Raw genomic sequence first — 26,973 nt, 5'->3', positions numbered from 1 at the left:
TTCTTGAAAAGAATGTGTATTCTGCTGCAATTCATTCTCATTTTCTCATGTCTGTAAAGTAAGGATCAGTAAGCTTAACTGGCCCCACAGGCCAAACTCATTTATGTATTCTCTACATCCACTTCCAGGCTACAAAAAGAGTTGAGTAGTTGTGATACAGAAGTCTGTCTCTGGGCATCCCACAAAGCTGGAAATACTTATAACTTATTTAAACCCGTAATTCTCAGGTTATTTGGTTTCAGGACACTTCTGTGTTCTTAAGAATTACTGAAGACTCCAAGGTGCTCTTGTGTTTGTAGGTTATATCTATCAATATCTCTGTATTTAAAATGAAAACTAAGAAAGCTTTAAAATATTGCAAAATAAGTGTACTTGCTTCTACAAGTACACAAGTCTACATTTAAGAAAAACTTCAGATTTTTTATTTTTTACTTTTTTTCAGTTTTTAAAATAGTGATTTAAAATTGGGTATTAGTGAGGTTAATAAGATTATAGGAGATAAAACAACAGTCAAAATTCAGAGGCAAAAAATGGAATTAACATCTAAAATGTGCTTGTTTATACTTTAAATTGATTATCTTAGAAAATTGTAGAAAACACAAGATACATCAGCATACATTCCAGCAGGCATTAGAGCAGGGGGTAGCAAAGGTATTCTGTAAAGGGCCGCATTGTAAGTATTTCCAGCTTTGTGGGATACCCAGAGACAGACTTCTGTGTCACAACTACTTACCTCTTTTTGTAGCCTGAAAGTGGATGTAGAGAATACGTAAATGAGTGGACATGAGTGGGTTTGGCCTGTGGGGCCAGTTTAGCTTACTGATCCTTATTTTACAGACATGCGAAAATGAGAGTGAAAGAGACAAATAATGTCTTAGTATTATTATGAAGAGTCTTGACTTTGTGAATCCTTTGGCAGGATCTCAGACCACACTTGTAGAACCACTGGCTTAAGCTATTGAAATTGATGGTTGATGCTGAACAAGACTTTAGTGAATGTTTTAATTATATATTATTAGGAGATGCAGCACAGCTTCAGTTCCTGTTTCTTGTGGTTATTGGATTGGTTTTTTGTCCATGTATTGGTACTTAAAATGATTTGGATAAAAATTTATTGCCTCAATCCTTTTGCTCAATTGTGTGGTCTATTTTGGGGACTGTTTGTGCCCTGTTTTGACTATAGCGTGATCTGTATATGTCTTGGTTTATCAAACCTATTCAGAGTGTGAATTGCAGAATCTTTACATCCTCTTAATATGTTTAATAGTTTATAGCATTATTGTACTTTAGAAAAACCAATGAGTATTTTGTGTTTTTTAGTATTAATTTGAAAGGAAATTTTTTCCAGCAATTTCCTACATATAATCATTGATACAATAAGAAAGCTCTTGGTGTTTTGTCTCTTTAAACTAGATACCTTAATGAATGCTCTTATACTTCCAATAATTTTCTCATTGGTGGTTTTGATTTTCTAGGTATAAAACAATTTTATATACAAATAATTTTGCCCTTACTGTTCTAATTTTGTGCTTTTCATTTATTACCTCATTGCGTTGGCCATTGCTTTAAGAACTGTATTATAACCTTTCTTCCGGACTTTAATAGAAATGCTTCCAGTATTAAACCCTCAAGCATGGTGCTGGTTGTTGGCTTGAGACCTAGTTAACCAAGTGTCCTCTTTCTTTTTTACTTAAAGTTTATATGGGAATGGATATTGAATTTTTATTTTAAGTGCCTTTTGAGCTTCTTTCAAGATTTCATTTTCTCCCCTTTGGCCTGTTTACTTGATGATGTATATAACATTGAATAATTCTTACATCCCTCATACAACTGTGACCCTCATTTGGTCATGGTGTATAGCATGTTTTAACTCAATTCTGTTTGCTAATGTTTATTTTTGATTTTTGGATTTATAATACAAGATGTGAGTTTCTTCTTATTAGGCAGTCTTTGTTGTGTTTTGGTGTGTGTGCGTATATGCTCAGCTGCTTAGTTGTGTCTGACTCTTTGTGACCCTATAGACTGTAGCCTGCCAGGCTTCTCTGTCTGTGGGATTTCCCAGGCAAGAATACTGGAATGGGTTGCCATTTCCTCTTCCAGGGAATTTTCTCCACCCAGGGAGTGAACCTGCATCTCCTGCATTGGCAGGTGGATTCTTTACCACTGAGCCACCTGGGTAACCCTGTGTCTTGGTATCAGACTTTGTTAACTTTGCGGGAAGAACTGGGAGCCTTTCTTTTTCTCACTGCTTTGGAGCTCTTAGAATAGCATTGAGAAGGATGAAGTGTTCCTGTTACTTGAACCATCTAAAGAACTGATGGTTGAAGCATGGGTTAGGACTTTATCTGGCAGCTTTTTCCGTGTCTAATGATTGTTTCTGTAGGATTTTCCCCTCTTCTTGTGTTAATGTTGATAATTTGTATTTTGCAGGAAAATTATATATTTTAGCACCTATTCTAATATTAATATTTTAGAATAGAGTTGTACAAAGTTTTTTTCAATTAATTTCCTCTGTATCTGTAATCAAACCTTTCAATTTCCCCCTAATTTTTAATTACACTAGGAAGTGACATATCTGTTTTTTAGTAGAGATTTATTTCTCCTATTTTTATTTATTGTCAGTAATCTCTACTTTTATCTATAGACATGTTAAGTCTGAGGTAGTTAGGTGTAGTTGGAAATGTAGGTTGAAGTTCATGTCATAGTTTGGGCCAGAAATGTAATTTAAAGAATCATTGGCATCTAGTTAGTTCCTTGACGAATCCCTCCATTCTAAGGGTTTCTTTAAGGGACTATCAGGGTACAGGGGCTTACCTGTTCTCTCCTGCCACCTGAGTTTCCCTCCTTGAAAGAAATAAATGTTATCACACTGCTCGCGGCCCTACAGACTCCATAAGAAACTCTTGTAGGTTTAAAAGTCTTCCGTGTGTGTGATAAAATATATATAGCACAAAATTTGCCTTTCTAATCATTTTAAAGTTTACAATTCAGTCCTACTAATTACATTCATGATGTTCAACAGCCCTTACTACTATCTAGTACTATCCCCACACTTTTTTAATCATGTTACACAGAAACTCTGTAACAGTTAAACAGTAACTGCCTGTTTAATCCACCCCAGCCTCTGCTAACCACTAATCTACTTCTTCTCTTTAAGTGGTCTATTCCTTTTTTTTTTTTTTTTGGTCTATTCTCGGTATGTCATGTATAAGTAGAATCATACAATATATCTCCTTTTGTGTCTGGCTTATTTCATTTAGTCTGATGTCTTCAAGATTTATCTATGTTGTTGCATGTGTGAGAATATCATTCCTTTTCATGACTGAGGAGTATTTCATTATGTTGAATACACATTTTGTTTATCCATTCATGTTAATGGACACTGTTTTGCTTCTACCTTTTGGCTCTTGAATAGTGAATAATGCCGAAATGAGCCTTGGTGTGCAAGTATCTAAGTGAAAGTGAAAGTCACTCAGTGGTATCTGACTCTTTGCGACCCCATGGACTATACAGTCCATGGAATTCTCCAGGCCAGGATACTAAGTGTATTGTAAAAATGAGCATTGGTGTGCAAGTATCTGAGTACCTGTTTTCAGTTCAGTTGGAATTATATTCAGGAGTAGAATTGCTGTGTCATATTCTACTACCAGCATATTCTACTACCAGCATATACAAAACTACTATATTCAGTATACTACCATATACTACTACCAGCATAGTCTACTACCAGCATATTCCTCCGTCCATAGGATTTTCCAGGCAAGAATACTGGAGTGGGTTGCCATTTCCTTCTTCAGGAGATCTTCCCGACCCACGGATTGAACCCAGGTCTCCCGCATTGTAGGCAGACGCTTTACCATCTGAGCCACCAGGGAAGTCACTACCAGCATATATTACTACTATATTCAGGAGTAGAATTGCTGTGTCATATTCTACTACCAGCATATTCTACTACCAGCATATTCCTCCATCCATAGGATTTTCCAGGCAAGAATACTGGAGTGGGTTGCCATTTCCTTCTCCAGGAGATCTTCCCGACCCAGGGATTGAACCCAGGTCTCCTGCATTGTAGGCAGACTCTTTACCATCTGAGCCACCAGGGAAGTCACTACCAGCATATACTACTACTATATTCAGGAGTAGAATTGCTGGGTCATATTCTACTACCACCCACATCACACTACATGCACTACCTACATCAGCTGTTTGAGAAATGTGGGTATTTTTAAAAGAATTTTAAAATCATTAAATACCTAGTGATTAGAAGGGTTAACAAAGATAGAAAACCATGAGGAATCTTGAAATAATAACAATTACATTTGTTCCTTATTGAAATATAACTGGAGCTTGTCCAGTTCTTTCTCTGGCTTCTTGTTTTCACTTTCTCCTCTTTTCATTTTTTATCAAGTCACTCCTACCTATTTTCTCTTTGATGTTTCATTGGACCTTGGAAATTGGTGCTTCAGAACATTTTTCTAGCATTACAAGTAATTTATTTCATAGAATATACTCTGCTCCAATCCATTCCTTACAGCACCTAGGAATAGACATGCTTGTCAGCCATTTTGCTAGCACTTAAACACCAAATTATTGGAATGGAAATTTAAATTAAAGGAAATAATCTCTATTGAGTGCAGTTCATGCTGTTACCGAGAAACAGAAGTTCCCTGGCCTCTAGCAGTCAGTCTCTACGTGTGCCTGCCTTTCTCCCAAGTAGAGGTGAATGAAGACTTGAAGGTCTCTGGAGCCACCCACTGTCCCCTGGTTCTTTTAACATCTTTTGCGGTATTACATCCCTAATTCTCTTGCTTGACTTTTAGCTTTATACTTCCCTACCTGGATTACTTAATAATCAACTTTTGGAGGGCTTACAGATCAACATCTTTGTGTGATGGTATCATTTTCTTCCTTTTTCCAGTCATCGTTGGAATCTTTCTTCCAAGTATGTCTACTTAAACCCCTCTCTGGTACTTTCCAGGTTAGGCAAGTCCATGCTAGTGACAAGAATCATATCTGTTTACAGTTACATTAGACATCATAAAATTTTGGACCTACTTGAGTCCTACAAGATCAGGAACTCTCCTTGACATGTGTTAGTCTACCCCAGGGGCTTCCCGTGGAGCACTGTTTCATGACAGTGAATGAAAATAGTTCATTTACTTCAAGTAAAGCGGCAAGGTCAACTTATTTTACCTTTGATACAAATGATACCAGCCTACCATGGCAATATAGACTTTTCTTGCTGATCAGAGGCTCTAATGAACAGTTATATGCTTTTGATTAAGAAGTAGGATAACATTAATTTTTGATGCATTTAAGTTACTAAAAACACTTCAAAGTGTGAGATTTGAGGCAAAAGTTAATTAAAAATGTATTGTAAAAAATTCTGCTTTGGTTAAAAGGTTAGAAACAACTGATCTAGTTCACCCCTTTTGTTTTACAGACGAGGAAACTGAGACTCAGAGAAGTTACTTGGCATGTCCAGTGTCCCACAGGAAGTTAGTGAGTTCATAAAAGAAAAACACCTTATACCTCTAATTACGACAGATAATTTCTGCAAATGGGTTACATTTTTTGAAGAGCAGATCATGCCAGATCAGTTTAATTTCTTTCTACAAGAATTTGTTGAGCATTGTTCATTGCCCACCTAGAGCCTATTTCCCTCTTTCCCTTTTGCGTATATACCCAGATTTTCATCTGGACATCTGCCCTTTCCCCAGATTCCTTGGACTTTGAGCTAAGTTGACCCCAGCTGCTGAATTCTGGTTGCCTTATACCAATTGGTTAAGTTGCTTGGTCACCTTATGCCGATAGGACTTTCTGTACTGTTCAGTACTGTCTCTAGTGACTTAGTCACATGTGGCTATTGAGCACTTGAGATATGTGACTGAGAAGCTGAATTTTTAATTATATTACTTTTAATTTATTAATAAATAGCTGAATGTGGTTTGTGACTACTGCGTTGGGCACATTGTAGTGTCATACCATTTCCTCTTCTTGTAGGCACGTGACCTAAGCTGTCTAATCAGATAGCTTAGAATTCTGGGATGTAAGTAGTGTCCTGATGAATGTGAACATGAAACACGTATCCCCGATTGGTACTGGAAGCTCTCCTATGACTTGCCAAGTGTCGTGGAGAGAAGAGTGAAGCAGTAAAAACTCTGGGCCCCTACAACCATCACTGGGCTGAGCCCTGGATCAACTGACTTGAGGCCTGCCTTCCTTCTGAACTTCTAATTTCATTAGCCAGTGAGTCACCTTTGAGATATAAGCCAGTTTATGTGGAATGTTCTGTCATCTCAACTAAGCGCATTCAGACAGATACAGAGGGAATGACCAGGCAGGCATCCTGTCACTTCCTTGGTAAAGAAAGGTGAATGAAGAGTAAAATCCAGATGCTTGTCCTTGAGGTGAAATTATTCCATGAGAGGAGATAAAGGAACAGACACGTGTACTGGATCTTGACGGCCCTACTCCCCTTCAATGGGAACTGCCTTTACTTAAGTGGTCAATGTGCTCTGCCCTGTCCCCAGGACTTATTTGGATCCTGAGTGGACATCTGACCTAAGTCACATCAATACATTGGCTGGCCAGGGACCCATTAGATTTTTTTTTTCTCTCCACAGCTTGAGGACTCTAGGGAATAGCGCAGGATGCATGGGGCCGGGGGTGGGTGGCAGTCTGGAGAGGAGTCTAGAAAAACAAGCTGTGGTGAACTTTCGTCCAGTTATCTGTGTTTGCTAAGAGATCTGGGTAATGGGAAGTCACCCAGCATTGTTAAGTAAAGGAGACTGATTGTTAGGAAGAGGGGAGAGATTGGGGCATGGCAATGGGACCGGTTAAGATGTTTGAAGACCTGGCTGAGAGCAAAGGCAGCTGGCATGCAGGAGAAGGGATAGGGAGGCAAGATATTTTGGAACCAGAATTGCCAGAGTTCGATAGTAGATCTGATATGGGACGTAAGGCAGAGGAACACTCAAGAATGTGACTAACTTGATATCTAATTTAGCAACTGCACAGGTGTTGACATCTTAAATGAGAAAAATAAGACCAGGTTTGAGATGGACGATGAATCTAGATTCTGATTATGTATTGAATTTGAGTTGTATTGGAGACATTCAGGTTGCGACATTCAGTGAGTGATTGAAAATAGAAATATAGACCCAGAGGAGGACTGATGCAAGTTCTAAAATCTGAATATTGTTAGTTAAAGCTGTGGGAAATAGGAGAGATTATCAGGTAGATGGTCCACAGTTGGAATTACCTGAAGTAGTCATTATCCTATAATCCAAGGCCTGAGCTGGTAGATACGGGAAACTCAGGGTCAAGGGTGGTGGTTGGTAAGTAACTCTGATAAAGATTTTGAGAGCCTTGCATGGGGCCTAACAGAAAAGTGTATAGAAATAAGAAGTGATGACTGTTTTCTAGAAATGAAGGAATGTCTCTCTTACCTTAATGAATATCAAATGATTAAAGATTATTTTTTTTAAAAAGACTGATTCTCACAATTATTTAAAATAACTTTTTATTTCTATCCACTCCAGTATTCTTGGACTTCCCTTGTGGCTTAGCTGGTCAAGAGTCTGCCTGCAATGCGGGAGACCTGGATTTGATCCCTGGGTTCGGAAGATCCGCTGGAAAAGGGAAAGGCTACTCACTCCAGTATTCTGGGCTGGAGAATTCCATGGACTGTATAGTGCATGGGGTCACAGAGTCAGACACGACTGAGCGACTTTCAAATTATTCAGGAAGGGCCTTTTTTTTTTTTTTTTTTTTTTGCATTTAACCATTGTTTTGAAAGAATGGCTTGAAAGAGAAAAGTTTAGTTTTGTACTTATTGAACTGGGAAAGTGAGAATCATTACAGGTGGGGATGGTTAATGTTTTCATCCCCACTTAGCTCGACCTGGGATTCTGAGCACTTTTGTCTGTGAAGTTAGTTTTCAGGTCCTCAGACTCCAAGAAGGGAAGGCCCCGTCAAGACACCCTTCCTCGTCCACCCCTCTCAGCGTATGCCAGCTTTATTCAGTCGAGTAGTGAAGCCTTTTTTGTACCCTAGTGTTTAACCTGCTTTCATAAGGTTTCATATGGCTTTTTGCTTTGATGGAGACCCTTTCACTGCCACTCTGCAGATTTATGACTCATCTCCCTGGCTTTGGTTTCCCCTTTCAGTTCGGTTCAGTTGCCCAGTCGTGTCCAACTCTTTGTGACCCCATGGACTACAGCATGCCAGGCTTCCCTGTCCATCACCAACTCCCAAAGTTTACTCAAACTCATGTCCATCATGTCGGTGATGCCATCCAACCAGCTCATCCTCCATTGTCCCCTTCTCCTCCCACCTTCAGTCTTTCCCAGCATCAGAGTCTTTTCCAATGAGTCGGTTCTTTGAATCAGGTGGCCAAAGTATTGGAGTCTCAGTTTCAGCATCAGTCCTTCCACTGAATATTTAGGACTGATTTCCTTTAGAACTGACTGGTTTGATCTCCTTCCAGTCCAGTAGACTCTCAAGAGTCTTTAACACCACATTTCAAAAGCATCAATTCTTTGGTGCTCAGCCTTCTTTATAGTCCAGCTCTCACATTCATACATGACTACTGGAAAAACCATAGCTTTGACTGGACAGACCTTTGTTGGCAAAGTAATGTCTCTGCTTTTTAATATGCTGTCTAGGTTGGTTTTCAGATACTGCTTTTAAAAAAAACCTCAAAAATGAATGAGTCACCTCTATCAGTTTAAGTGGAACCAGCCTCCCACCCCTGCACACCTTTCACTAGGTGAGTCAAGCTCAGTGGCCTTAGTGAAGTCTCTCAGCTCCGCCCCCAGTTAGTTGACCCCTGTCTGGCCAGTCCCCTCCACTCTGACTCAGTTGCTTGAGCCAGAGGCAGCAGTCGAGTATGAACTTGATAGGCTCGAGTTGGGAGCTGATGTTCATTTCTACCCTCCTCATTTCAAGGCTCTCTTAATATTTGCTTCTGCAGACTGAATTACTATATTCTCAACTCTGCAGTTCACCTAGGTCTCCCTGTACCTACTGTTGCAGGAAAAATGCTCCTTGAGCCCACCCTGGAGCACTGGGGCCAGGATCCAAACCTGTGTGGCCAGTCCTATTTGCATCTCCACCAAGGAAGGAGGAGTCAACAAACTGTGGTAGTGCTCCTAGTAGGAAACAAAAAAGTACTGAACAAAAGCTTTTGCCAGTCATTCTTGCCTCTCAGTGCTTCATTTTCCTTATTTGTTTTAAAAAAAACAACAACTTGAGAATAAATACCTGCCTTGACTTCTTCACAGGTTTTTAAATAAATCAAATGAGGTAATGGAAGGAAAAATACCTTGAAAGGGATAAAGCGTAACATTGAGTTATGGGCCTTTTCCAAATCTTTTTTTTTTTTTTTTTGGAAGCCTGTTGCCTCTTGAAGCAACAAGTGTCAAATGAGTTTTCCTGTAGAGGTTCTCATACCACATGATGTCAGTGATGAGCTCTAACAGCTCTTTATGGCTGTCCTTGTCCACCAGGGGCCTCCTGCCTGTCTCTCCAGCTTACGTTCTGGCTCCTGCCCACTCAGACCTCACCTCCAACCAAGCTGGACCTTGTATTGTCCCTGAGCACCCACTTCCCTCTTCCATCTTGATGTCTGCATGCCTCCTCTTTTCTGCCATGAATGCTGCCTAATTCCCCAATTCTTCCTATGAAAATTCCTCTAACCTTTTAATGTCAACTGTCATTTGAAGTGTGTATTAATTATCTCTGTGTAACAAATTTGCCACAAGCTTAGTGGCTTAATAGAACATGCTTACTATCTCACATTTTCCTGTCTCATCGACTTATCCCACTGTAGGTCAGTGGAACATAGGAAGAAATATGTACTTGGTTTCTGCCTCTGGCTCCTGATGGGCTTCCCTGGTGGTTCAGCTGGTAAAGAATCCACCTGCAGTGAGGGAGACTGGGTTCGATCCCTGGGGTTGGGAAGATCCCCTGGAGAAGGGAACAGCTACCTACTCCATTATTCGGGCCTGGAGAATTCCATGGACTGTATAGTCCATGGGGTCACAAAGAGTTGGACATGACTGAGTGACTTTCACTTCTGGTTCCTGACACAGAACTCCTAAAGACCTTGGAATTTCCTGAGTGATGGGGTGCTTGTTCTCATATTTGGTCTTTGACCCTGGTTCCTTGACACAGAGTTCCTAAAACCCTTGTAACTTGCTGAGTAATGATGGTAATAGGAGCGTCTTAACAGAGCTCCTACATCTCTTGGAATTTCCCAAGTGGTAGGAACATTTACTGTTCTATGTGGCAAGTCTTGATGGACTCCTGGATAGCTTCAGGATGGGGTTGTTCATGAAATGATTCTAACCATTTCACACATGTTTAGAAGCTTGACATTTTCAGCCCTACTGCCTCCTTCAGGGAGCAGAGAACAACTGAAGGTTGAATTAATAATTGCTGATGCCTATGTGGTGAAGCCTCCATAAAAAAGTCCTGAACTGTGGGGTTTGGAGAGCTTATGGCTTGGTGAATACGTCCACGTCCTGGAAGGGTGGTGCACCGCTCAGCTCCATGGGGACAGACGCTCCTGTGCTTGGGGTCCTTCTGGGCCTCTGGTATCCCTGTCTGGCTATATTCTTTATACTAAGTAAGTCAGTGTAAGTTAAGTGCTGCCCTGGGTTCTGTGATGACCCATCGGTCATAATGATGACAGATTATCAGACCTAAGGGTGGGGCCATGGGAACCCCTCCATTTGTAGCCAACTCAGAGTGTAGGGTATCTGGAGACCCACAGCTTGCGTTTGGTGTCTGAAGTGGGCAGGGGCAGTTTTGGGGGGCTGAGCCCTTTGTTTGTGAAGCCTGTGCTAATCCCAGATAGTTAGTGTCAGGACTGAATTAAACTGTAGGACGAGCAGGCAGTGTCCACAGAGAACTAGAGACTTGCTTGGTGTGGAAACCCATACAGTTGGTATCCTCACTGTTGTGAGTAGAGGAAACAAGCTTCCCCTTTGGTTAGGAATCCGGGCATGGCCCAGCACAGTCCTCTGCTTCAGGGTTTCTCACAACGTTGCAGTCAAGGTGTTGGTCATCTGAAGGCTCTACTGGGGAAGGGTCTTCTTCCAAGTTTATGTGGTTGTTGGCTGGCCTCAGTTCCTGGTGGGCTTTTGGACTGAGCACCTGTTTCCTTGCCGGCTGCTGGCATGGGTCTCTCTGAATGGTAGCAGGCTTCATCAGATCCAGCAAGGGACAGAGTCTGTTATTAACTGGAACTTACAGGCTTTTGGAACCTAATCATGGAAGTGACACCCTGTTGTCTTGGCCATGTTCTGTTGGATAGAAGCAAGTCATCGTCTGTCTGCTCTCAGAGGGAGGAGGGAGTTATGTCATCGTGTGAAGAACAGGAGGTGTGAGAGTCATTGGGGGCCCTCTTTAGAGTCCACTCACCACAAGAGGTTTTCCCCATGAGCCTGCACTTACTTCTTCCAACTAAATGTGTGACCTTTCCTTTCTGTGACTTCTTTTTTTCTGTGTGTGACTCTTCTTTACAGTTACTTTTATGTTTTTTTCAGTTCACTTTCCATGACTGATATTATTGGGGTTGACTATCTTCTTTGTTTCCCTCATATAACTGTTTTTGCTCACCTTTCATCTACTTTTAACCTCCAGAACAAAGTCTTGTACTCAGCAAATGTTCTGCAACAGATTTTTCTTTCCTCCTTTGAAACTGAAGAAGGACCAAACTAGTTGTTCTCCTGTCTAACACCTGAATCCTTTTTTTCCATAGCAGCCACACAGGATCCATTATAAAACCTTCAGATTTGCTAATTAGGCATCAGAAGCAGTGACTCATCCATGTCTATATAACCTGGCAGCAGTGATCTGCCTGATTTGCATTTAGAGCTATTCTTGTTACCTTATTAAGGAGAAGCAATTTTCCATTAAAGAAGCTTCAAACATTAGCTACTTTTAAGTGGTGCATTGTTCCATTTGCTGGGGGCTTGATGGGTCTCAGGAATGATGTAACCTCTAAGAATTTTTTTCTTCTTTAAACTGTTTTCTTTTGCCTGGTAATGATTATTTTGGAGCCCTGCCATTTTTAGGTATTTAATAATAACAACTGAATTGATAAAGGGGGCTGGTTCTTTAGAAGCAGCATTTTAATTCTTCCCTTTTGCCCAAGCAGTGAGCTGCATCTTATTATCCCTGTTGGAAATGTTCAAGAGGATAAACTGTCACATGTGCTTTAAGGGACTTAGAACATGAGATACACACACACACATACACACACATATATATGTTTGCTATATGTGGGATCTCAGCTCAAAACACAGCAAAACTCATTTTCTTTAGCTTCCTATGCTTTGAGGCCAGTCTCTACCCTCTACAATAGCACGGCATCTTTTTCAATTTTTGAAGTTTTGATGGATAGCTAATCTTTAGAAGGCAGGTAAAGAAACATTAGTCAGACACTGTTATTTCAGGTACTGAAAAATAACAGGTCAAGCTTGGTCCCTTTAAGAAAAACTCAGATGGAAGTCAGCTTAAACTTGGAGGAGTCATTCATCTGTGGGGAAAGATGCAGAATTAGTAAGTCAAAGCCAGCTGTAGATGGGAGCACATAAGTATGTGTGCCTACATTTTGGGTCTTTGGGGAGCCATGAAGCTCAAAACCAATTAAAGCTTTAGTAGAGAGAAATTTAAAAGTGGTTTCTCCTAAGGCAAGGGAAAGATTTGGAGCAGAGCGTGCTCAAAGAAAAGCGATGTTGATGATGTAATTAATATAGTTAACAGCTGGAAATGGGAATCAGTGCAAAGCCCCATTTGAGAAGACCCTGTGAAGGACTCAAGTTTGGGCCCCCAAAGTCGCTGTATCCAGGGCATAGGTTCAACTCAGGAACCTGCGCGTATCTCCATGGTCAGCCTGGTGAGAAGGGTGACCGAGTCCTGCCACAGTGAGTCCCCCCGTTCTTCATCTCTCATCAGCCTATTCATTAGAACAAGGAAGGGAACTGGTTGGTGACGGGATTTTGTTTTTTTCCTTTTAATGCTGGAGTGTTAGCATTCTTTTCATCCATTTATTCCTCTTGTTCCTCTTTCCTGGTCTGTACACGTCTGTCTGCTTTCAGGCACTGTTATCATCTGATTGACAATCCCAACCTCTGCCCCACGATGTAGAACTGGATCTCCAGAGTGAGTGGAGGACATAGTCACACTTACATCCCATAGTCACCCAAACTCAGGATGGGCCCAGGAGTTGATCAACTTCTCCTAGTACCTTATTCAGGCACATCTCTCTAAAATCATGTTTTCTTTTTCATTCTCCCTCCCACTTTTGTTGTTCAGTCACCCAGTCATGTCCAACTCTTTGCGACCCCATGGACTGCAGCAGCTAGCACTTCCATTAATGCTGTTCAAATCTTGAAGGTTCTGAGGCATCATGGGAAGAGGGTGAGATTTAGGACTGAATCCTGCCCTTGTCATTTCCTAGCTGGTATCCACAGGCAAGTGTGTTATTTAATTTTCGTGATCCTCAGTTCCTAAACTATCTTTTAGAGCCTCATCTCGAAAATTGGAATGCTAAACGTGCCTACCTCATTGGATTATTGGAGAATATTATGTGGTAGGGCATATAAGTCACCTAACAGTGCCAGACATGTGCCATAGGTGCTCAGTAGCTAGTTACTATCACTGTTTTGAATTCATGGAGCACGGCGCCTGGCATGTTCAGGGGGGCTGTTTGAGGATGCCATTCGTTTGTAATCCTCCCCTGGGGTTGTGGAACCTACCTCTGAACGTATTACGTATCCTCCGCCTCCCCTAGCACTTTTCAGCAGATGAATTGGCTTCTGTGTTTCAAAAAACAAGAGCTGTTGCCCACCCGCTTCCCCTGTGGAACCCCCTCAACTTTCCACCGCCGGACAGAACAACTGGCTTGTGTCTAGGCTCATCCCCCACCTCATTTATTTTGATGCAGTGAAGGCGGCCTGTCTCTGTCCTGCTGCCTGAGGTTAGTCCTTCCCTCTGGGTTCTGGATCCTATCCCTTCCTGCCCAGGGTCCCCTCCCTTTCTTCATGGTGCCCTCTTCAACCACACCTTCCTTACTGATTCTTTCCTATCAGCAATTAACTGTGTTCAAGCTTCTCTTATCTTAAAAGCATAAAAGGAACCGTGTTGTGATTTCCTTCTCCCCCACAGCTTCCACCCTGTGCCGCGCCCGCTTTCACAGCCAGCCTTCCGGAGCCTGGTGCACACACACCCTCGACCCCCCAGTTCCCACGCCCTGTGTTCTGCTTCACTTCATTTCCTCCTGTGACCTTGTCACCACATGTACCCTGCCGACCATACTTTCCTTATTGAGAGGCTTGCTTTCTTTGGCTTCTCTGACTTCATGTTTGCCTGATGGTTCTCTTACCTTTTCTGATCATGCCTCACGTTACTTTGCAGACTCTTCTACTTGTGCCTTCTTAATGCTGTTCCTGCTGTTATTCCTAGGACCGCTCTGCTCCGGACTCTCTTCCCTTCTGATTCTGAACCACTTCCAGGGGAACAGGTCTATTTGTTCATCTGTGCTATGTACACGTGTAATATGCTCTTTTCTCTCTCCCGCCCAGACCTCTCTCTTAAGCATCAGATCTATCTCATAGCCAGCACCTCAAACTCACCAAGTCTTACTGCACTTACGTCCCTGCCTGGTTGCCTGAAAACTCTTCCTCTAGTGGGTCAGTGCATAATCGTTTAGAGCAGTGGTTCCTCACTTTAGTGGGCATCAGGGTCTCCTGGGAGGTGTGTTCAGTGGCTCGGCTGCATCCCCGAGGGTCTGAGTCAGTAGGTCTGGGGTGGGGGTCTGAGAATTTGTCTTTCTAAGAGTTTTCAGGTAATGCTGATGTTCCTGGCCGGGGAACTATACTTTGAGAACATCTATTACAAGGAAATGAGGCAATCTTTTCCCATACCTTGTTGTTGTTGTTTAGTTGCTGACTCTTTTGCGACTCTTTTGCGACACCATGGACTGTAGCCCGCCAGGGTTCTCTGTCCATGGGATTTCCCAGGCAAGAATACTACAGTGGGTTGCCATTTCCTCCTCCAGGGGATCTTCCCGACCCAGGGGTTGCATCTCTTGCACTGGCAGGTGGATTCTTTACCACTGATCCATAAGGAACTCCATTCCCATTCCTTACTCTACCCCATGTAATCTCCCCAGCCTCTAGTTCCCCACTAGCATCTGAATAATCTGGTAAGTTTGCCTTTTAAATACCTCTCTATTTGGAATCCTCCATTCCCTTTGCGACTAGTCTGATTTATTGAAGTCACCTGCTACCTGGCCTTTCTGCCTCCAGTTTCACGTCTAAATCTGTTCCCCATACAGCCACTGGTGTGAGCTGATTAAACCATGTTATGTTAGTGAAAGGTCGGGGCATGCCCCGGGAAAGTGCTGCAAGGCAAATTCCGGAGGCTGGCTAAACTTCCAGGGGCTGGCCCCCTGCAGCCTGGTCCAATCAGGTACCAACATAGAGCCCTCAGACACTGACCACCGCTGTAGCCCGCGCTTTCTTCCTTATATGAAAAGACCTGGCTTGGACGCCGACCCTGGCTGTAAAACCCCTCCCCACCCCTCATACCTCGCAGACTCCCATTGTCTCCTCACTCACCCGCCCCCGGGAGTTCTGCCCGAGAGCGACGCTTAGTAAAGGCCTTTACCACCGGTCCTTAGAGGTGGCTTTTTTCCTCCCACGGCGTTTTCCTAACAGTTAGTCCTCTGTATGCTTCCTTCCCTAGCTCTCCATTGCCTTTAGGATAAATCCAAACTTCGTGACACTGACCTAGCCAATGCCTACCGATGTAGCACCATCTCTTCTCCTTCCTTCCTTTGCACAGAATGCACCTAGCATACAGAAAAGTGCGGGCAATTTAAATACGTGTTATATAGCAGTTACTGAGTGCTTGCTGTGCTCGAGCCGCTGTAGCACATTTAGATACGTTAATTTCATTTACTTTTCCACTAACTCTATAAGATGGGTTACATTTTACAGATGAGGAAGTGTGACCCATTTTATAATGTTGCCATTGTCCTGCATACCAGTGCCTGTCCAGTCAGCTGTGTTTAGGGTAACAGGGTTGGATTTACTCAGAACTGACTACCAAGAGCTAATGATAATAACTGTGACAACAGCAACATTAATAGTAATATCTAGCAATTTTTGTTAATGTATTTTCTGCCAGGACACTACATGAAAACATAACTCACGTGTACTGTTCCTGATTTCCAAAGGAGGAAGTTGAGAGAGGCAGTAACTTGTTCAAAGTTACAAGTTCAAGATCACAGGACCTAGTTTGATTTTAGGTCTTGGGACTCCGAAGCTCATGCTTTTAACCAATCTTGTTATTTCTGTGAGTGGAAGCAATGAAGTTATTTAGAGAGCTGTTTATCACTTGGCACCTTCTAAAATTGAAAATCCACAGATATCTTTCAGTGAATTATGCAATTTTTGGCAACCATCCTATCTCCTCATTGGAACCCACCCACATTCACCTGTCTTTCTTCTAGATCTTGTCATGCTGTGGTGAGAAGACTTTAGATTTGGAGTCATACTAGGTTCTGACACCACCTCTACTAACCATCTCCTTGGATGAACCCTGGGATAAGTTATTTTACCTCTGTGAACTGTTGATTGCTCTTAAAAACAGAATAGTAATGCTTCCCTCATGGGGTTGCTGAGAAAATCAGTGTGAGACTACCTGGCTCTTCTTTCCGTCCCTTGTGCTTCTGCTTAATGTAGCATTGGGCACTATCACAGTACCTTCCTTGCTGTGTTTCCTGCACAGGTTACCACTTTCCCTCTCTTGTTCCCCCTCCTGTCACTGCTTACTAGGCTCTACACTGCCACCTGAAAAATATTTCTAAGATACAAACCCTAGTGACTTTCTGTTGATAGTAACGGTTGAGTGTTACTCAGTCATGCACCCTCCTACTGAAACAGCAAAAAATATTTGGATAAAATACAAAACCAAGACCAAACCAAACCCAACTTTCTTCTTAAAGCATTAGAGAACTCATAGGCATTACCATGTTAAAATTATAATGGAGAACCCATGCAAGAGTGCAGATTTGCCAGTGGTTGTAGGGGACAGAAATAAAGCCCAGATTTCTCCTGAGAAACTGGGACCCCAAAGGACTACACTATCAGGCTGAGGGTAGACCTGAAACATACCAACTCTCTTGTGGAATTGCAGCCCAGGTTCAAGCTGACTGGATCAACCAAGGAATCGAGTCTTGAATTGGTTTATGGGTTGGTTGTGCCTCAGGGTATCTGGCAAAATCTAGTGGAAACTCTTTCAAAAGGAAGGTTTCTTCAGCCTAGGCCTCAAATTATTCAGTAACCAACACATAAATATAACCAGGTACCCAAGGAAACCATACTGAAGGGCAAGAATCATCAGCAACCACAGACAACAGAAACAGCCCTTCATAGATGTCATCAGTTATTGGAATCATTGCCATCTATAAAAGCTACTGTTTAAGGAAATAAAAGATAAGCTTGAATATATCTGCAAAGAATAGGAAACTGAAATGTGACATAGCAAATTTAAAAAGGAGCCAGATAAAACTTCTAGAAGTAAACATAACAGTAATGAAATTTAAAACTCAGTGGATGAGGAAAAGTATATTGATTAAAAGTTTAAAGAGAAGAACTCAATGGATGAATTTAACATTCATCCATGGATGAAGATTGAATAAAGCTGAAGAGAAAAATTAACAAACTGGAAGACAGTAAGAAAAAGTTATCCAGAGTAAAACATGGAGAAAACAAATAGGAAATGCAGAGGGAGAGGGTTAGAGACATAGAGAATAGAGTGAGGTCTAAATAAGAGACCTGGAAAGGGGATGAGAGAGAAAATGAGCCAAGGAGAAATTTAAAGGTAATGATGGAGATTTCCCATAACAACTGAGATACCAAACTTCAGATTTATGACCAATGATTATATGTAGAATTAAAAAAAATTCAAACTTAGATACATCAAGATGAAGCTACAGAAAACCAAAAGGAAAATCTCAAAAACAGCTAGAGAAAAAGACAGATTATCTTCAAAGGAGCAATAGGCTGACCCTTGACTCCTCATCAAATATAGTTCTGATTACGTTATTCTCAAATCTTTCGATGTCTTTCCATCTCTACAGGTAAAATACTTGCTGTTTAGTGTGAGGCCTTTTGTAGTCTGGTCCCTGAAACATGTTTAGACATAGAGAACTTTTGTTCTTCTCATTTTGGTCTTGATTGTGTGCCTTTACACTTGGTTTTCTCCCTTTCTGGAATGCTCTGCATGTGCATACATCTAGTCAGCTCCTGCTTAGCCCTCCCATTTCAGCTCAGGGATTCACCGTCAAACTCCCGAGCCCCCTTCTTACTGTAGTCACCAACTCCGTGTACTTTCAGTAGTGTTTACATTTTGCTTCCCCTTGTGGCTCAGCTGGTAAAGAATCCGCCTGCAATGTGGGAGACCTGGGTTCAATCCCTGGGTTGGGAAGATCCCCTGGAGAAGGGAAAGGCTACCCACTCCAGTATTCTGGCCTGGAGAATTCCACGGACTGTATAAGTCCATGGGGTTGCAAAGAGTTGGACACTGAGTGACTTTCACTTTCATGTTCCCGCACATGAGCTTTCTGAGGGCAGAGCCAGGGTCATTTGTAGTGCCTGACACCCCACAGGTACCCAGGACCTTCACTGAGTTGATGCTTCAGGGAATGTTTCATACTCAAGGGCATACCATACTTGCCTTGAGTATGGTATGCCCTTGAGCATTTCAGGGAGTCCCATGGCCACTTAAGCAATGTCTTTTTAACTGGAGCCCATTATACAGAGTGAAGTAAGCCAGAAAGATAAAGAACATTACAGCATACTAACGTATATATATGGAATTTAGAAAGATGGTAACGATAACCCTATATGCAAAACAGAAAAAGAGACACAGAAATACAGAACAGACTTTTGAACTCTGTGGGAGAAGGTGAGGGTGGGATGTTTCAAAAGAACAGCGTGTATACTATCTATGGTGAAACAGATCACCAGCCCAGGTGGGATGAGACAAGTGCTCGGGCCTGGTGCACTGGGAAGACCCAGAGGAATCGGGTGGAGAGGGAGGTGGGAGGGGGGATCAGGATGGGGAATACGTGTAAATCTATGGCTGATTCATATCAATGTATGACAAAACCCACTGAAATGTTGTGAAGTAATTAGCCTCCAACTAATAAAAAAAAAAAAAAACAAAAACAAAAAAAACACAAAAAAACGGAACTGTGGGGTTTGATTTTTTAATTTAATTTATTTCATTTTATTTTTGATTGTGCTGAGTCTTTGTTGCTGCACGTATACTTTCTTTAGTTGTGGCAACCAGTGGCTACTCTTTGTTGAGGCGCACAGGCTTCTCATTGCGCTGGTGAGTTCTCTTGCTGCAGAGCGCAGACTCTAGGGCACTTGGGCTTCAGTTGTTGCAGCCTGTAAGCTCAGTAACTGTGGCTCTTGGGCTCTAGAGCGTGAGCTCAGTAGTTATTGTGCACAGGCTTAGTTGTTCCGTGGCATGTGGAATCTTCCCAGACCTGGGATCGAACGCATTCGCCTGCGCTGGCAGGCAGATTCTTAAGCACTGTACCACCAGGGAAGTCCTTAAGCAACATCTTGACGTAGGTTTTCATGGCACTTCCCCTGATGCTCTGATTCTTGCTTATGTGGAGAATAGGCTGCCACAGTACCAGGATCTGCCTGTCGTCATCGCCTGCTCTGCCCCTTCATTACCCACATTTCCTTGATGAACCTGAAATAACAATATCTGCTCTACCTATTGTGTGAAGTTATGTTGTGGCTCAAATGAAGTGATGTAGGTGAACACACTGTGAACATTCTCTGGCACCAGGCGATTTCAATAGCTTTACTTCAAGAGTGAGAGACTTGCTCAGGCTGGCAAACTTGCAGCACAGAAAATGAGGATAACATGAATGTTACCTGGCCTCGTGAGCACCTGTGTTGTCATTCCTACATTTCACTGGGGCCTATAAAATAAGTTCTCCTCATTGGCTCATTTTGAGAAATCTGAGGGGAATTGTTTTCATGTACCAATTTGTATGACAGTTTTCATTGAATTCCTGATGGAAATTGTAAATTTCTGTGACCATTCAGAGATGGAAAAGCTTAGATTTGTCAGAGTTTGTCACTCTTTTCATTGGAAAGGTTAAAACACCTTTTTTGCCCACATCCTTGCTTTTTTCTTCACATTGCTTTCACTTAGCATCACAGTATAATCATCTGAAAATCCGATGAATTTGTCAAGTGTTCAGAATCATCAGCCTTGTCAATCCATTGTTTATGTAAGAGAAGGCCAAATCAGAATCATTTTTAAGTAAGTGGCAATGCCAACTCCAGCAGACCATGGTGTTTTACTTTTTGAATGTTTAAAATAGAAATTTCAGATAATCAGCATAAAGAGATTAGAATTTCACTGGATTTTTCCTCTTAGAGTGTTTCTTGGAGACCATCGTGAGCAGTTGCTGTACTTGTAGTGTGTCTGGTTTTTAGAAAGTTCTCTTTTTTAGATGAAGAATATTGGTAGTCGCTAGTTTCTAGACATTTTTTTACTAGAAGGGACCACAGAATGCATGGGGCCAGCTCTGCCTTCAGTATGGCAAAACTGAAGACTGTGAGCCACACAACCTTTTCCTTTGTTGAGGACTGCCAGCAACTCTGCCCTATTCTAGTAATTCATCAAGGAGTTTTATTGTTCTGTCAAAGCATTCTTCCTGATATTCAATCAAAAGGTCGTTTAACGTAAGCCCCTTTTCTTGTACTAAGTCATTCATAGTGATGCAAACACACTTAGCAACATCCTTCTCAGAAATTGCTCTCAAATTTTGCCTCCGTTCACTCCCACTGCCACTATCTTAATTTAGATTCTGATTGTGTCTTGCCTAGCCTGTAAACCCAGCTTTCAAAGATCTCTTTAACTGTTGTTTCTCTGCTTCAGAATACCACCCAATTCAGAGCTGTAAAATGTATGTGCCCCTGGCCTTTATAATGCTTGGTAGGATAGTATCTAAACTTATCAGTTTCACTGTATGGACCTATGTGTTCAGTTCAGTTCAGTTCAGTTGCTCAGTTGTGTTCGACTCTTTGCGACCCCATGGACTGCAGCATGCCAGGTTTCCCTGTCCATCATCAAGTCCCGGAGCTTGCTCAAACTCATGTCCATGTGTGTTAGGAAGTATGTTCTGCTGAGAGTGGCATTAAATCCTAAAATGTCACTGACTTAAATAAGAAGGTTTATTTCTTGCTCACAGAAAAGAACAGAGGTAGAGGCCAAGTCCTGTAGGATAGCCCCGTAGTCTTCAACTGTGCTGTGCTTCTCTGCACAGTAGGATGCACCCTTGTCCTATAGCCTCTAGGACCAAGATGATGCCTGAGGTCCAGCTCTCACACCCAATTCCAGCCAGCAAGGATGAGGAAAGGAGAAAAGGCTGTGCCTTTAAATCACAACTTTAATCTTCATCTTCCTTTACCACGTCAGGCTCTTTCACAGCTCTGGGCCACTGTACCAGGGCTGGCCTTTACCTGGAATGCCCTTCAACTTTCTTTGTCCAAAACATCTGTATATCCTTCAAGTCCCAACTCACTTCCTCAGTGAATTATTCTTTCTTCCTTAACAGTGACAGTACATTACTCCATACTTGAGCATGAGTCAGTGGTTGAGCTTCATGAACTTACCAGCTGAAGTGACTTGGGTTTGAATTTCTTCTCTGCGGCTTAGGCTGTAAAGTATAAATATGGTTCGGTTCAGTTTGGTTGCTCAGTCGTGTCTGACTCTTTGCAACCCCATGGACTGCAGCATGCCAGGCCTCCTGTCCATCACCAACTCCCGGAGTTTACCCAAACTCATGTCCATTGAGTTGGTGATGCCATCTAACCATCTCATCCTCTGTCATCCCCTTCTCCTCATGCCCTTGATCTTTCCCAGCATCAGGGTCTTTTCAAACGAGTCAGCTCTTCGCATCAGGTGGCCAAAGTATTGGAGCTTCAACTTCAACATCAGTCCTTCCAATGAACACCCAGGACTGATCTCCTTTAGGATCGACTGGTTGGATCTCCTTGCAGTCCAAGGGACTCTCAAGAGTCTTCTCCAGCACCACAGTTCAAAAGCATCAGTTCTTTGGTGCTTAGCTTTCTTCACAGTCCAACTCTCACATCCATACATGACTAGCCTTGACTAGATGGACCTTTGTTGACAAAGTAATGTCTCTGCTTTTTAATATGCTGTTTAGGTTGGTCATAACTTTCCTCCCAAAGAGTAAGCGTCTTTTAATTTCATGGGTGCAGTCACCATCTGCAGTGATTTTGGAGCCTCCCAAAATAAAGTCTGCCACTGTTTCCCCATCTATTTGCCCTGAAGGACCGGATGCCATGATCTTAGTTTTCTGAATGTTGAGCTTTAAGCCAACTTTTTCACTCTCCTCTTTCACTTTCATCAAGAGGCTCTTTAGTTCTTTACTTTCTGCCATAAGGGTGGTGTCATCTGCATATCTGAGGTTATTGATGTTCTTGGCATATAAATTATACTTTGAGCCAGAGTCCAGATCTCTTTTCTCTTTTCTCGAGTTCCAGAACTTCATGTTGAACTGTTTACTCAGTATTATCACTTGATGGTCTCACTGGTGGCTTCTCAGATGGAGCCTCCTCCGAAATACTGATTCAACTCCTGACTTTTGCCGCCTCCTCTAGTCTTCCCTGTGCCAGTAATGCCGCCATCAGCCTAGCTGCAGATATCAGAAAGCTGAAGTGATCCTTCATTTCTTATATGTAATAATCCTCACGTGCTCATATTTAATTACCACCAAAGTCTATTAGCTCAGCCCCAAAATATGTCTTAAATTGATCCTTTTAGTTCCATCTCCAGTGCCAGCCTTGTAGCACTATCCTCTCATGTCTGAACTGTGGCAGTAGCTCTTCACTGGCCTCCCTACATCCACCGTCTTAGGTTGGCCCAGTCTCAAGTCAGGCAGTCACTTTCTTGAACAAAATCCTTAGCCAGCTTTCTATTGTATGCAGGTTTAAACCCAGGATCCTTAACTTCTGCAGGGCCCCATCTGACTTGACTCCTGTGTACCTCTCATTTCCATTTCTTGCCACACCTTTTCTTGCTCATGTGCTCCAGCCTATTGGTCTTTCCATTCCTTGACCATGCCTAGGGCTTCACACCTCCGCCCCTTCCCAAGTACCATTCCCCACCCAGGGTCTTTTGTCCCCTTCCTCACTCCTACACACCATCCTCATGTCTCATCTCAAATGTCACTTGCACACAGGGCCTTTATGTGACTTCTTAATCTAAATCATATGTTCTCTGTTCTTCCTCCTTGTGAGTGTTCTTTAATTTTTAGCATTTATCACAGTTTATAACTTCATATTTATCAAGTGTGTATTTATTGAATATCACTCCAATGTTAAACTGTATGTTCCCTAAGAGCTGGGATCATCTTTCTTTTATTCACACTGATACCTCAATGCCCAATGCTCAATAAATACATGTGGAATAAGTGAATAAACTAATGGTCTTGTGATTAAACAATGCAACAGTTTCTCTCATTAAATTGGCAGCTCTGCTATTTGATATGCCAAGATGTAGGTTTGTTAGAAACTTATTAAGGTGACTCACTTTTCTAACCTGGCAGTATGTTTTTTCATATTTATTGAACATATTTTTGGTGCTCACCTGTAAGGCTACAGGCTTCAGTTTAACCTATAATATTAGAATGCATCTTTGTCTGAACAAGCTTATTTCTTCCAGGATATCCATATGCAGCATGCAAGTCTTCCCTGTCCTTCACTACTCCTGGAGCTTGCTCAGATTCATGTCTGCTTAGTCAGTGATGCCATCCAACTGTCTTATCCTCTGTTGCCCCCTTCTCCTCCTGTCCTCAGTCTTTCCTAGCATCAGGGTCTCTTCTAGTGAATCAGCTCTTTGCATCAGGTAGCCAAAGTATTGGAGTTTCAGCTTCAACATCAGTCCTTCCAATGAATATTCAGGGTTGATATCCTTTAGGATTGACTGGTTTGATCTCTTTGCTGTCCAAGGGACTCTCAAGAGTCTTCTCCAGCAATCCTTATAGACCCTGAAAAGGTCATCTCTGAAAATCATGATTGGCCACTTCCTCTTTTTTTTGAATGCAACCTGGCATAACCATTAGAACAGAAGAGTTGCTTATGGTTGGAATGGAATCTGAAGCAATAGTCATTTTAAGACGGAGCCATCAGTGACCATCACAGAAAGCTGCCTGCCCAGGATTTTGGGCTATCTTGGAAACCCCCTCACTACCTTTTCTTGATTGCCAGGTCTTGATATCAGACATCTAGGTAGAGTATACTTGTTCATGGTAATTCTAGCCTCTTAATCTTTCCTGAATTTACCTTGTTCTGCAGAACACATTGACAAGATATGTTACGGGATAGGTCTACAATTTGTGTAGGTTTTTTTTTTTTTTTTCCCTAAGAGTGTCAATCTTCCCTGGTAGCTCAATCAGTAAAGAATCTGCCTGCAGTGCAGGAGACCTGGGTTCAATCCCTGAGTTGGGATCCCCTGGAGAAGGAAATGGTAACCCACTCTAGTATTCTTGCCTGGAAAATCCCATGGACAGAGGAGCCTGGTGGGCTATAGTCCATGGGGTTGCAGAGTCGAATACGACTTAGCAACTAAACCACCAAGAGTATGAAAGAGGTTGTTCTGGAAGCATCTGATGCATTTGGAATCCTGAACTTGGTCTAAAATAAAAGATGAACTTAGATGATGTCCCTCTTTTACTGATAAACATGGTGATTGACAACGGGAAAGTTTTCATTTATTTTTCTTTTCAGAAAACAGTAAGAATTCTGCTTTCAGTGGGCACTAGGTAGATAGATTTTAGCATAGATGAAAAAGCATACAATTGATGGTTCTTAAGCCCCAGTAGGTTAGATCATGTCAGTGTTTCCAGAGTACGCCCAGAGTAAAGCTGGCTTTCAGCTGAGCCTTTGCTAAGAGGCCAGTCCTGAAAAGGATTTATTTATTTATTTTGGCCATGATAATGTCTAAAAGATGATAAATACAAGTCTCTCTTAGCTAGCTGGAGTGGGTCCCACATGAATTGGTTGTGACCCCTAACATCTAGAAACTCCAGGATAGTTGGATAAGAATATTTTGTGGGGGAAATCTAATGTAACACATGAAAATATAAAATATTAAATGTTCAGAAGTGTGTAATTTTCTGCTTTTTTTTTTCAAGAGTGGTTTTAATACTTCTGGTCCAGAGCCTAGCTCCCTCTTTACTGGAGAGATGTGGTTTCAGTATTTTGGGTGAATGTGCATTTTATAAGTTTTTTAAGAAAGGAAATTAAACATTAAAAGACTTTAAGTACTTTACTCTTTATATAATGTCACTAAGAAAAGCCAGGAAAATCAGGGTTGGCTTTTTTATTTGTTTATTTAATAAATATAATCTATTTTCCACCATTTTGTTTGTTATGGCTGGTACCAAAGTACTTTTAAAAGTTAACATTTATTTTGATTTTGTTTTATTTCAGCAGATGTGCATATAAGTTAACATGTCTCTCTTCTTCCTTGTGGGTGGGGACAGTGTATAGCATTTGGTTTTTTTGGCATCTTGACACAGGCGATTTAGTTTAATTCAACATATCTCCACTTATATGATACCTAACTTATGAATAATATTAAACAGATAAAATGTGGCCTGCTGAGTGTGAGCATTAATACAAGCTGGTGACGTAATTGACCTTAGCCAAGTCACCTAACCACTGTGGGCCCGGGTTTCCTTTTCTGTAAAATGATAGTTTGGGGTAAATGGTATCCAAGAATGCCTGCGGCTGAGTTTAAAAGCCCCATGAGTCTGTGTGCCTCACAGCTCTGCATCTACCTGATGTCTCCTCTTCTGTTCTCTTGTTTTAAATTAGGCAAAGAGGATGCTGGTGCCCCAGTGACAAAAGATGAGAACACCTTCACGTCACAGGACTCCAGAGCGTTACCAGAGAAGTCACAGCAGAGATCAGCAAAGGTCTTTGCCTGTTTCTTTCACTTGTCTGGCTGGTAGCTGCTTCCTCTTGCAGGCCTCGCATACAATTCAGTTAGGACTGTAGTTGCTCAGTTCATCAGAAAAGTCAGTGGAAGCAGGGAATCATAAAAAGTGAATCTTTTAAATATATATATGTATATTTATATATATTTTTGGTATATATATATATATATATGTAAACTTTAAACATATACTTATATATTCACTTGCCTGTCTTTGGCTGAAGGGCCAAGGCCCTTTCTTGGTGTATGGAGGTGTTTATTGAGGTTCTGTGTTATCTTTCTGCATAAACTGCACTTGTAATATGACATCGATAATTTCTGGTTTGGTTTATTTAAAGTGAAGTGAGAATTTAGGCACCGGTGAAGCAATATGAGTGTAGACTCCTAGATTTTTACAGTTTTTGGCTCCAATTGCTTTTATTATTGTCATGACTATATCTAATTCAAAAGTAGTTTTTAATGAAGTATTTTTTAGTTCCTCCAAAGCATTTAATTTAGTTATCATAGTAACAAAACCAATTTTTTTTTTTGCATAATTCAACTTTATTTTTTAATGATATATGCTGGTGACATACTCAGGTATGGGATCAGATCCAGCTGATCCTCGCTATGAGGGTAGCTCTGGGTGAAGGGGTGGTACCAAGGAAGTGTGTGAGAGCACGTGGTCTCCTCTCTGTCGGCACGTATACCCTGGGAGTGCAGTGTTGATGCTCAGTCTAGCAAGTTGGTTAGGAGAGTGTCTCCTGCATACCGACATGGGGAATTTCTAAATTATATTACATATATATTATTGCCCCTCCCCCACCCAGCCAAGTGCCTATTCAGTTACTAGATTTTTATTTTAAGAAGCATTTTGAATACTAACCATATACTAGGCAACATGATAGG

The 26,973-nt window shown here is 41.7% G+C and overlaps 1 protein-coding gene across 5 annotated transcripts in view; it reads left to right on the top strand.

Annotated features, from left to right (window-relative positions):
- DIS3L2 (DIS3 like 3'-5' exoribonuclease 2) overlaps window positions 1–26,973 on the top strand; it is a 353,242-nt gene that overhangs the window by 115,310 nt on the left and 210,959 nt on the right. For all 5 annotated transcript variants that reach the window (XM_043909686.1, XM_043909689.1, XM_043909687.1 and 2 more), the window contains exon 7: window positions 25,965–26,065. In XM_043909686.1, coding sequence (XP_043765621.1) covers window positions 25,965–26,065 — 101 coding nt within the window. The remainder of the gene's footprint in view (window positions 1–25,964; window positions 26,066–26,973) is intronic.

This window comes from Cervus elaphus, chromosome 8 (assembly GCF_910594005.1).
Source record: "Cervus elaphus chromosome 8, mCerEla1.1, whole genome shotgun sequence".
NCBI lineage: Eukaryota > Metazoa > Chordata > Mammalia > Artiodactyla > Cervidae > Cervus > Cervus elaphus.
The sequence above is the reverse complement of the archived record's forward strand: the minus strand, read 5'-3'. Positions and strand labels throughout refer to the sequence as shown.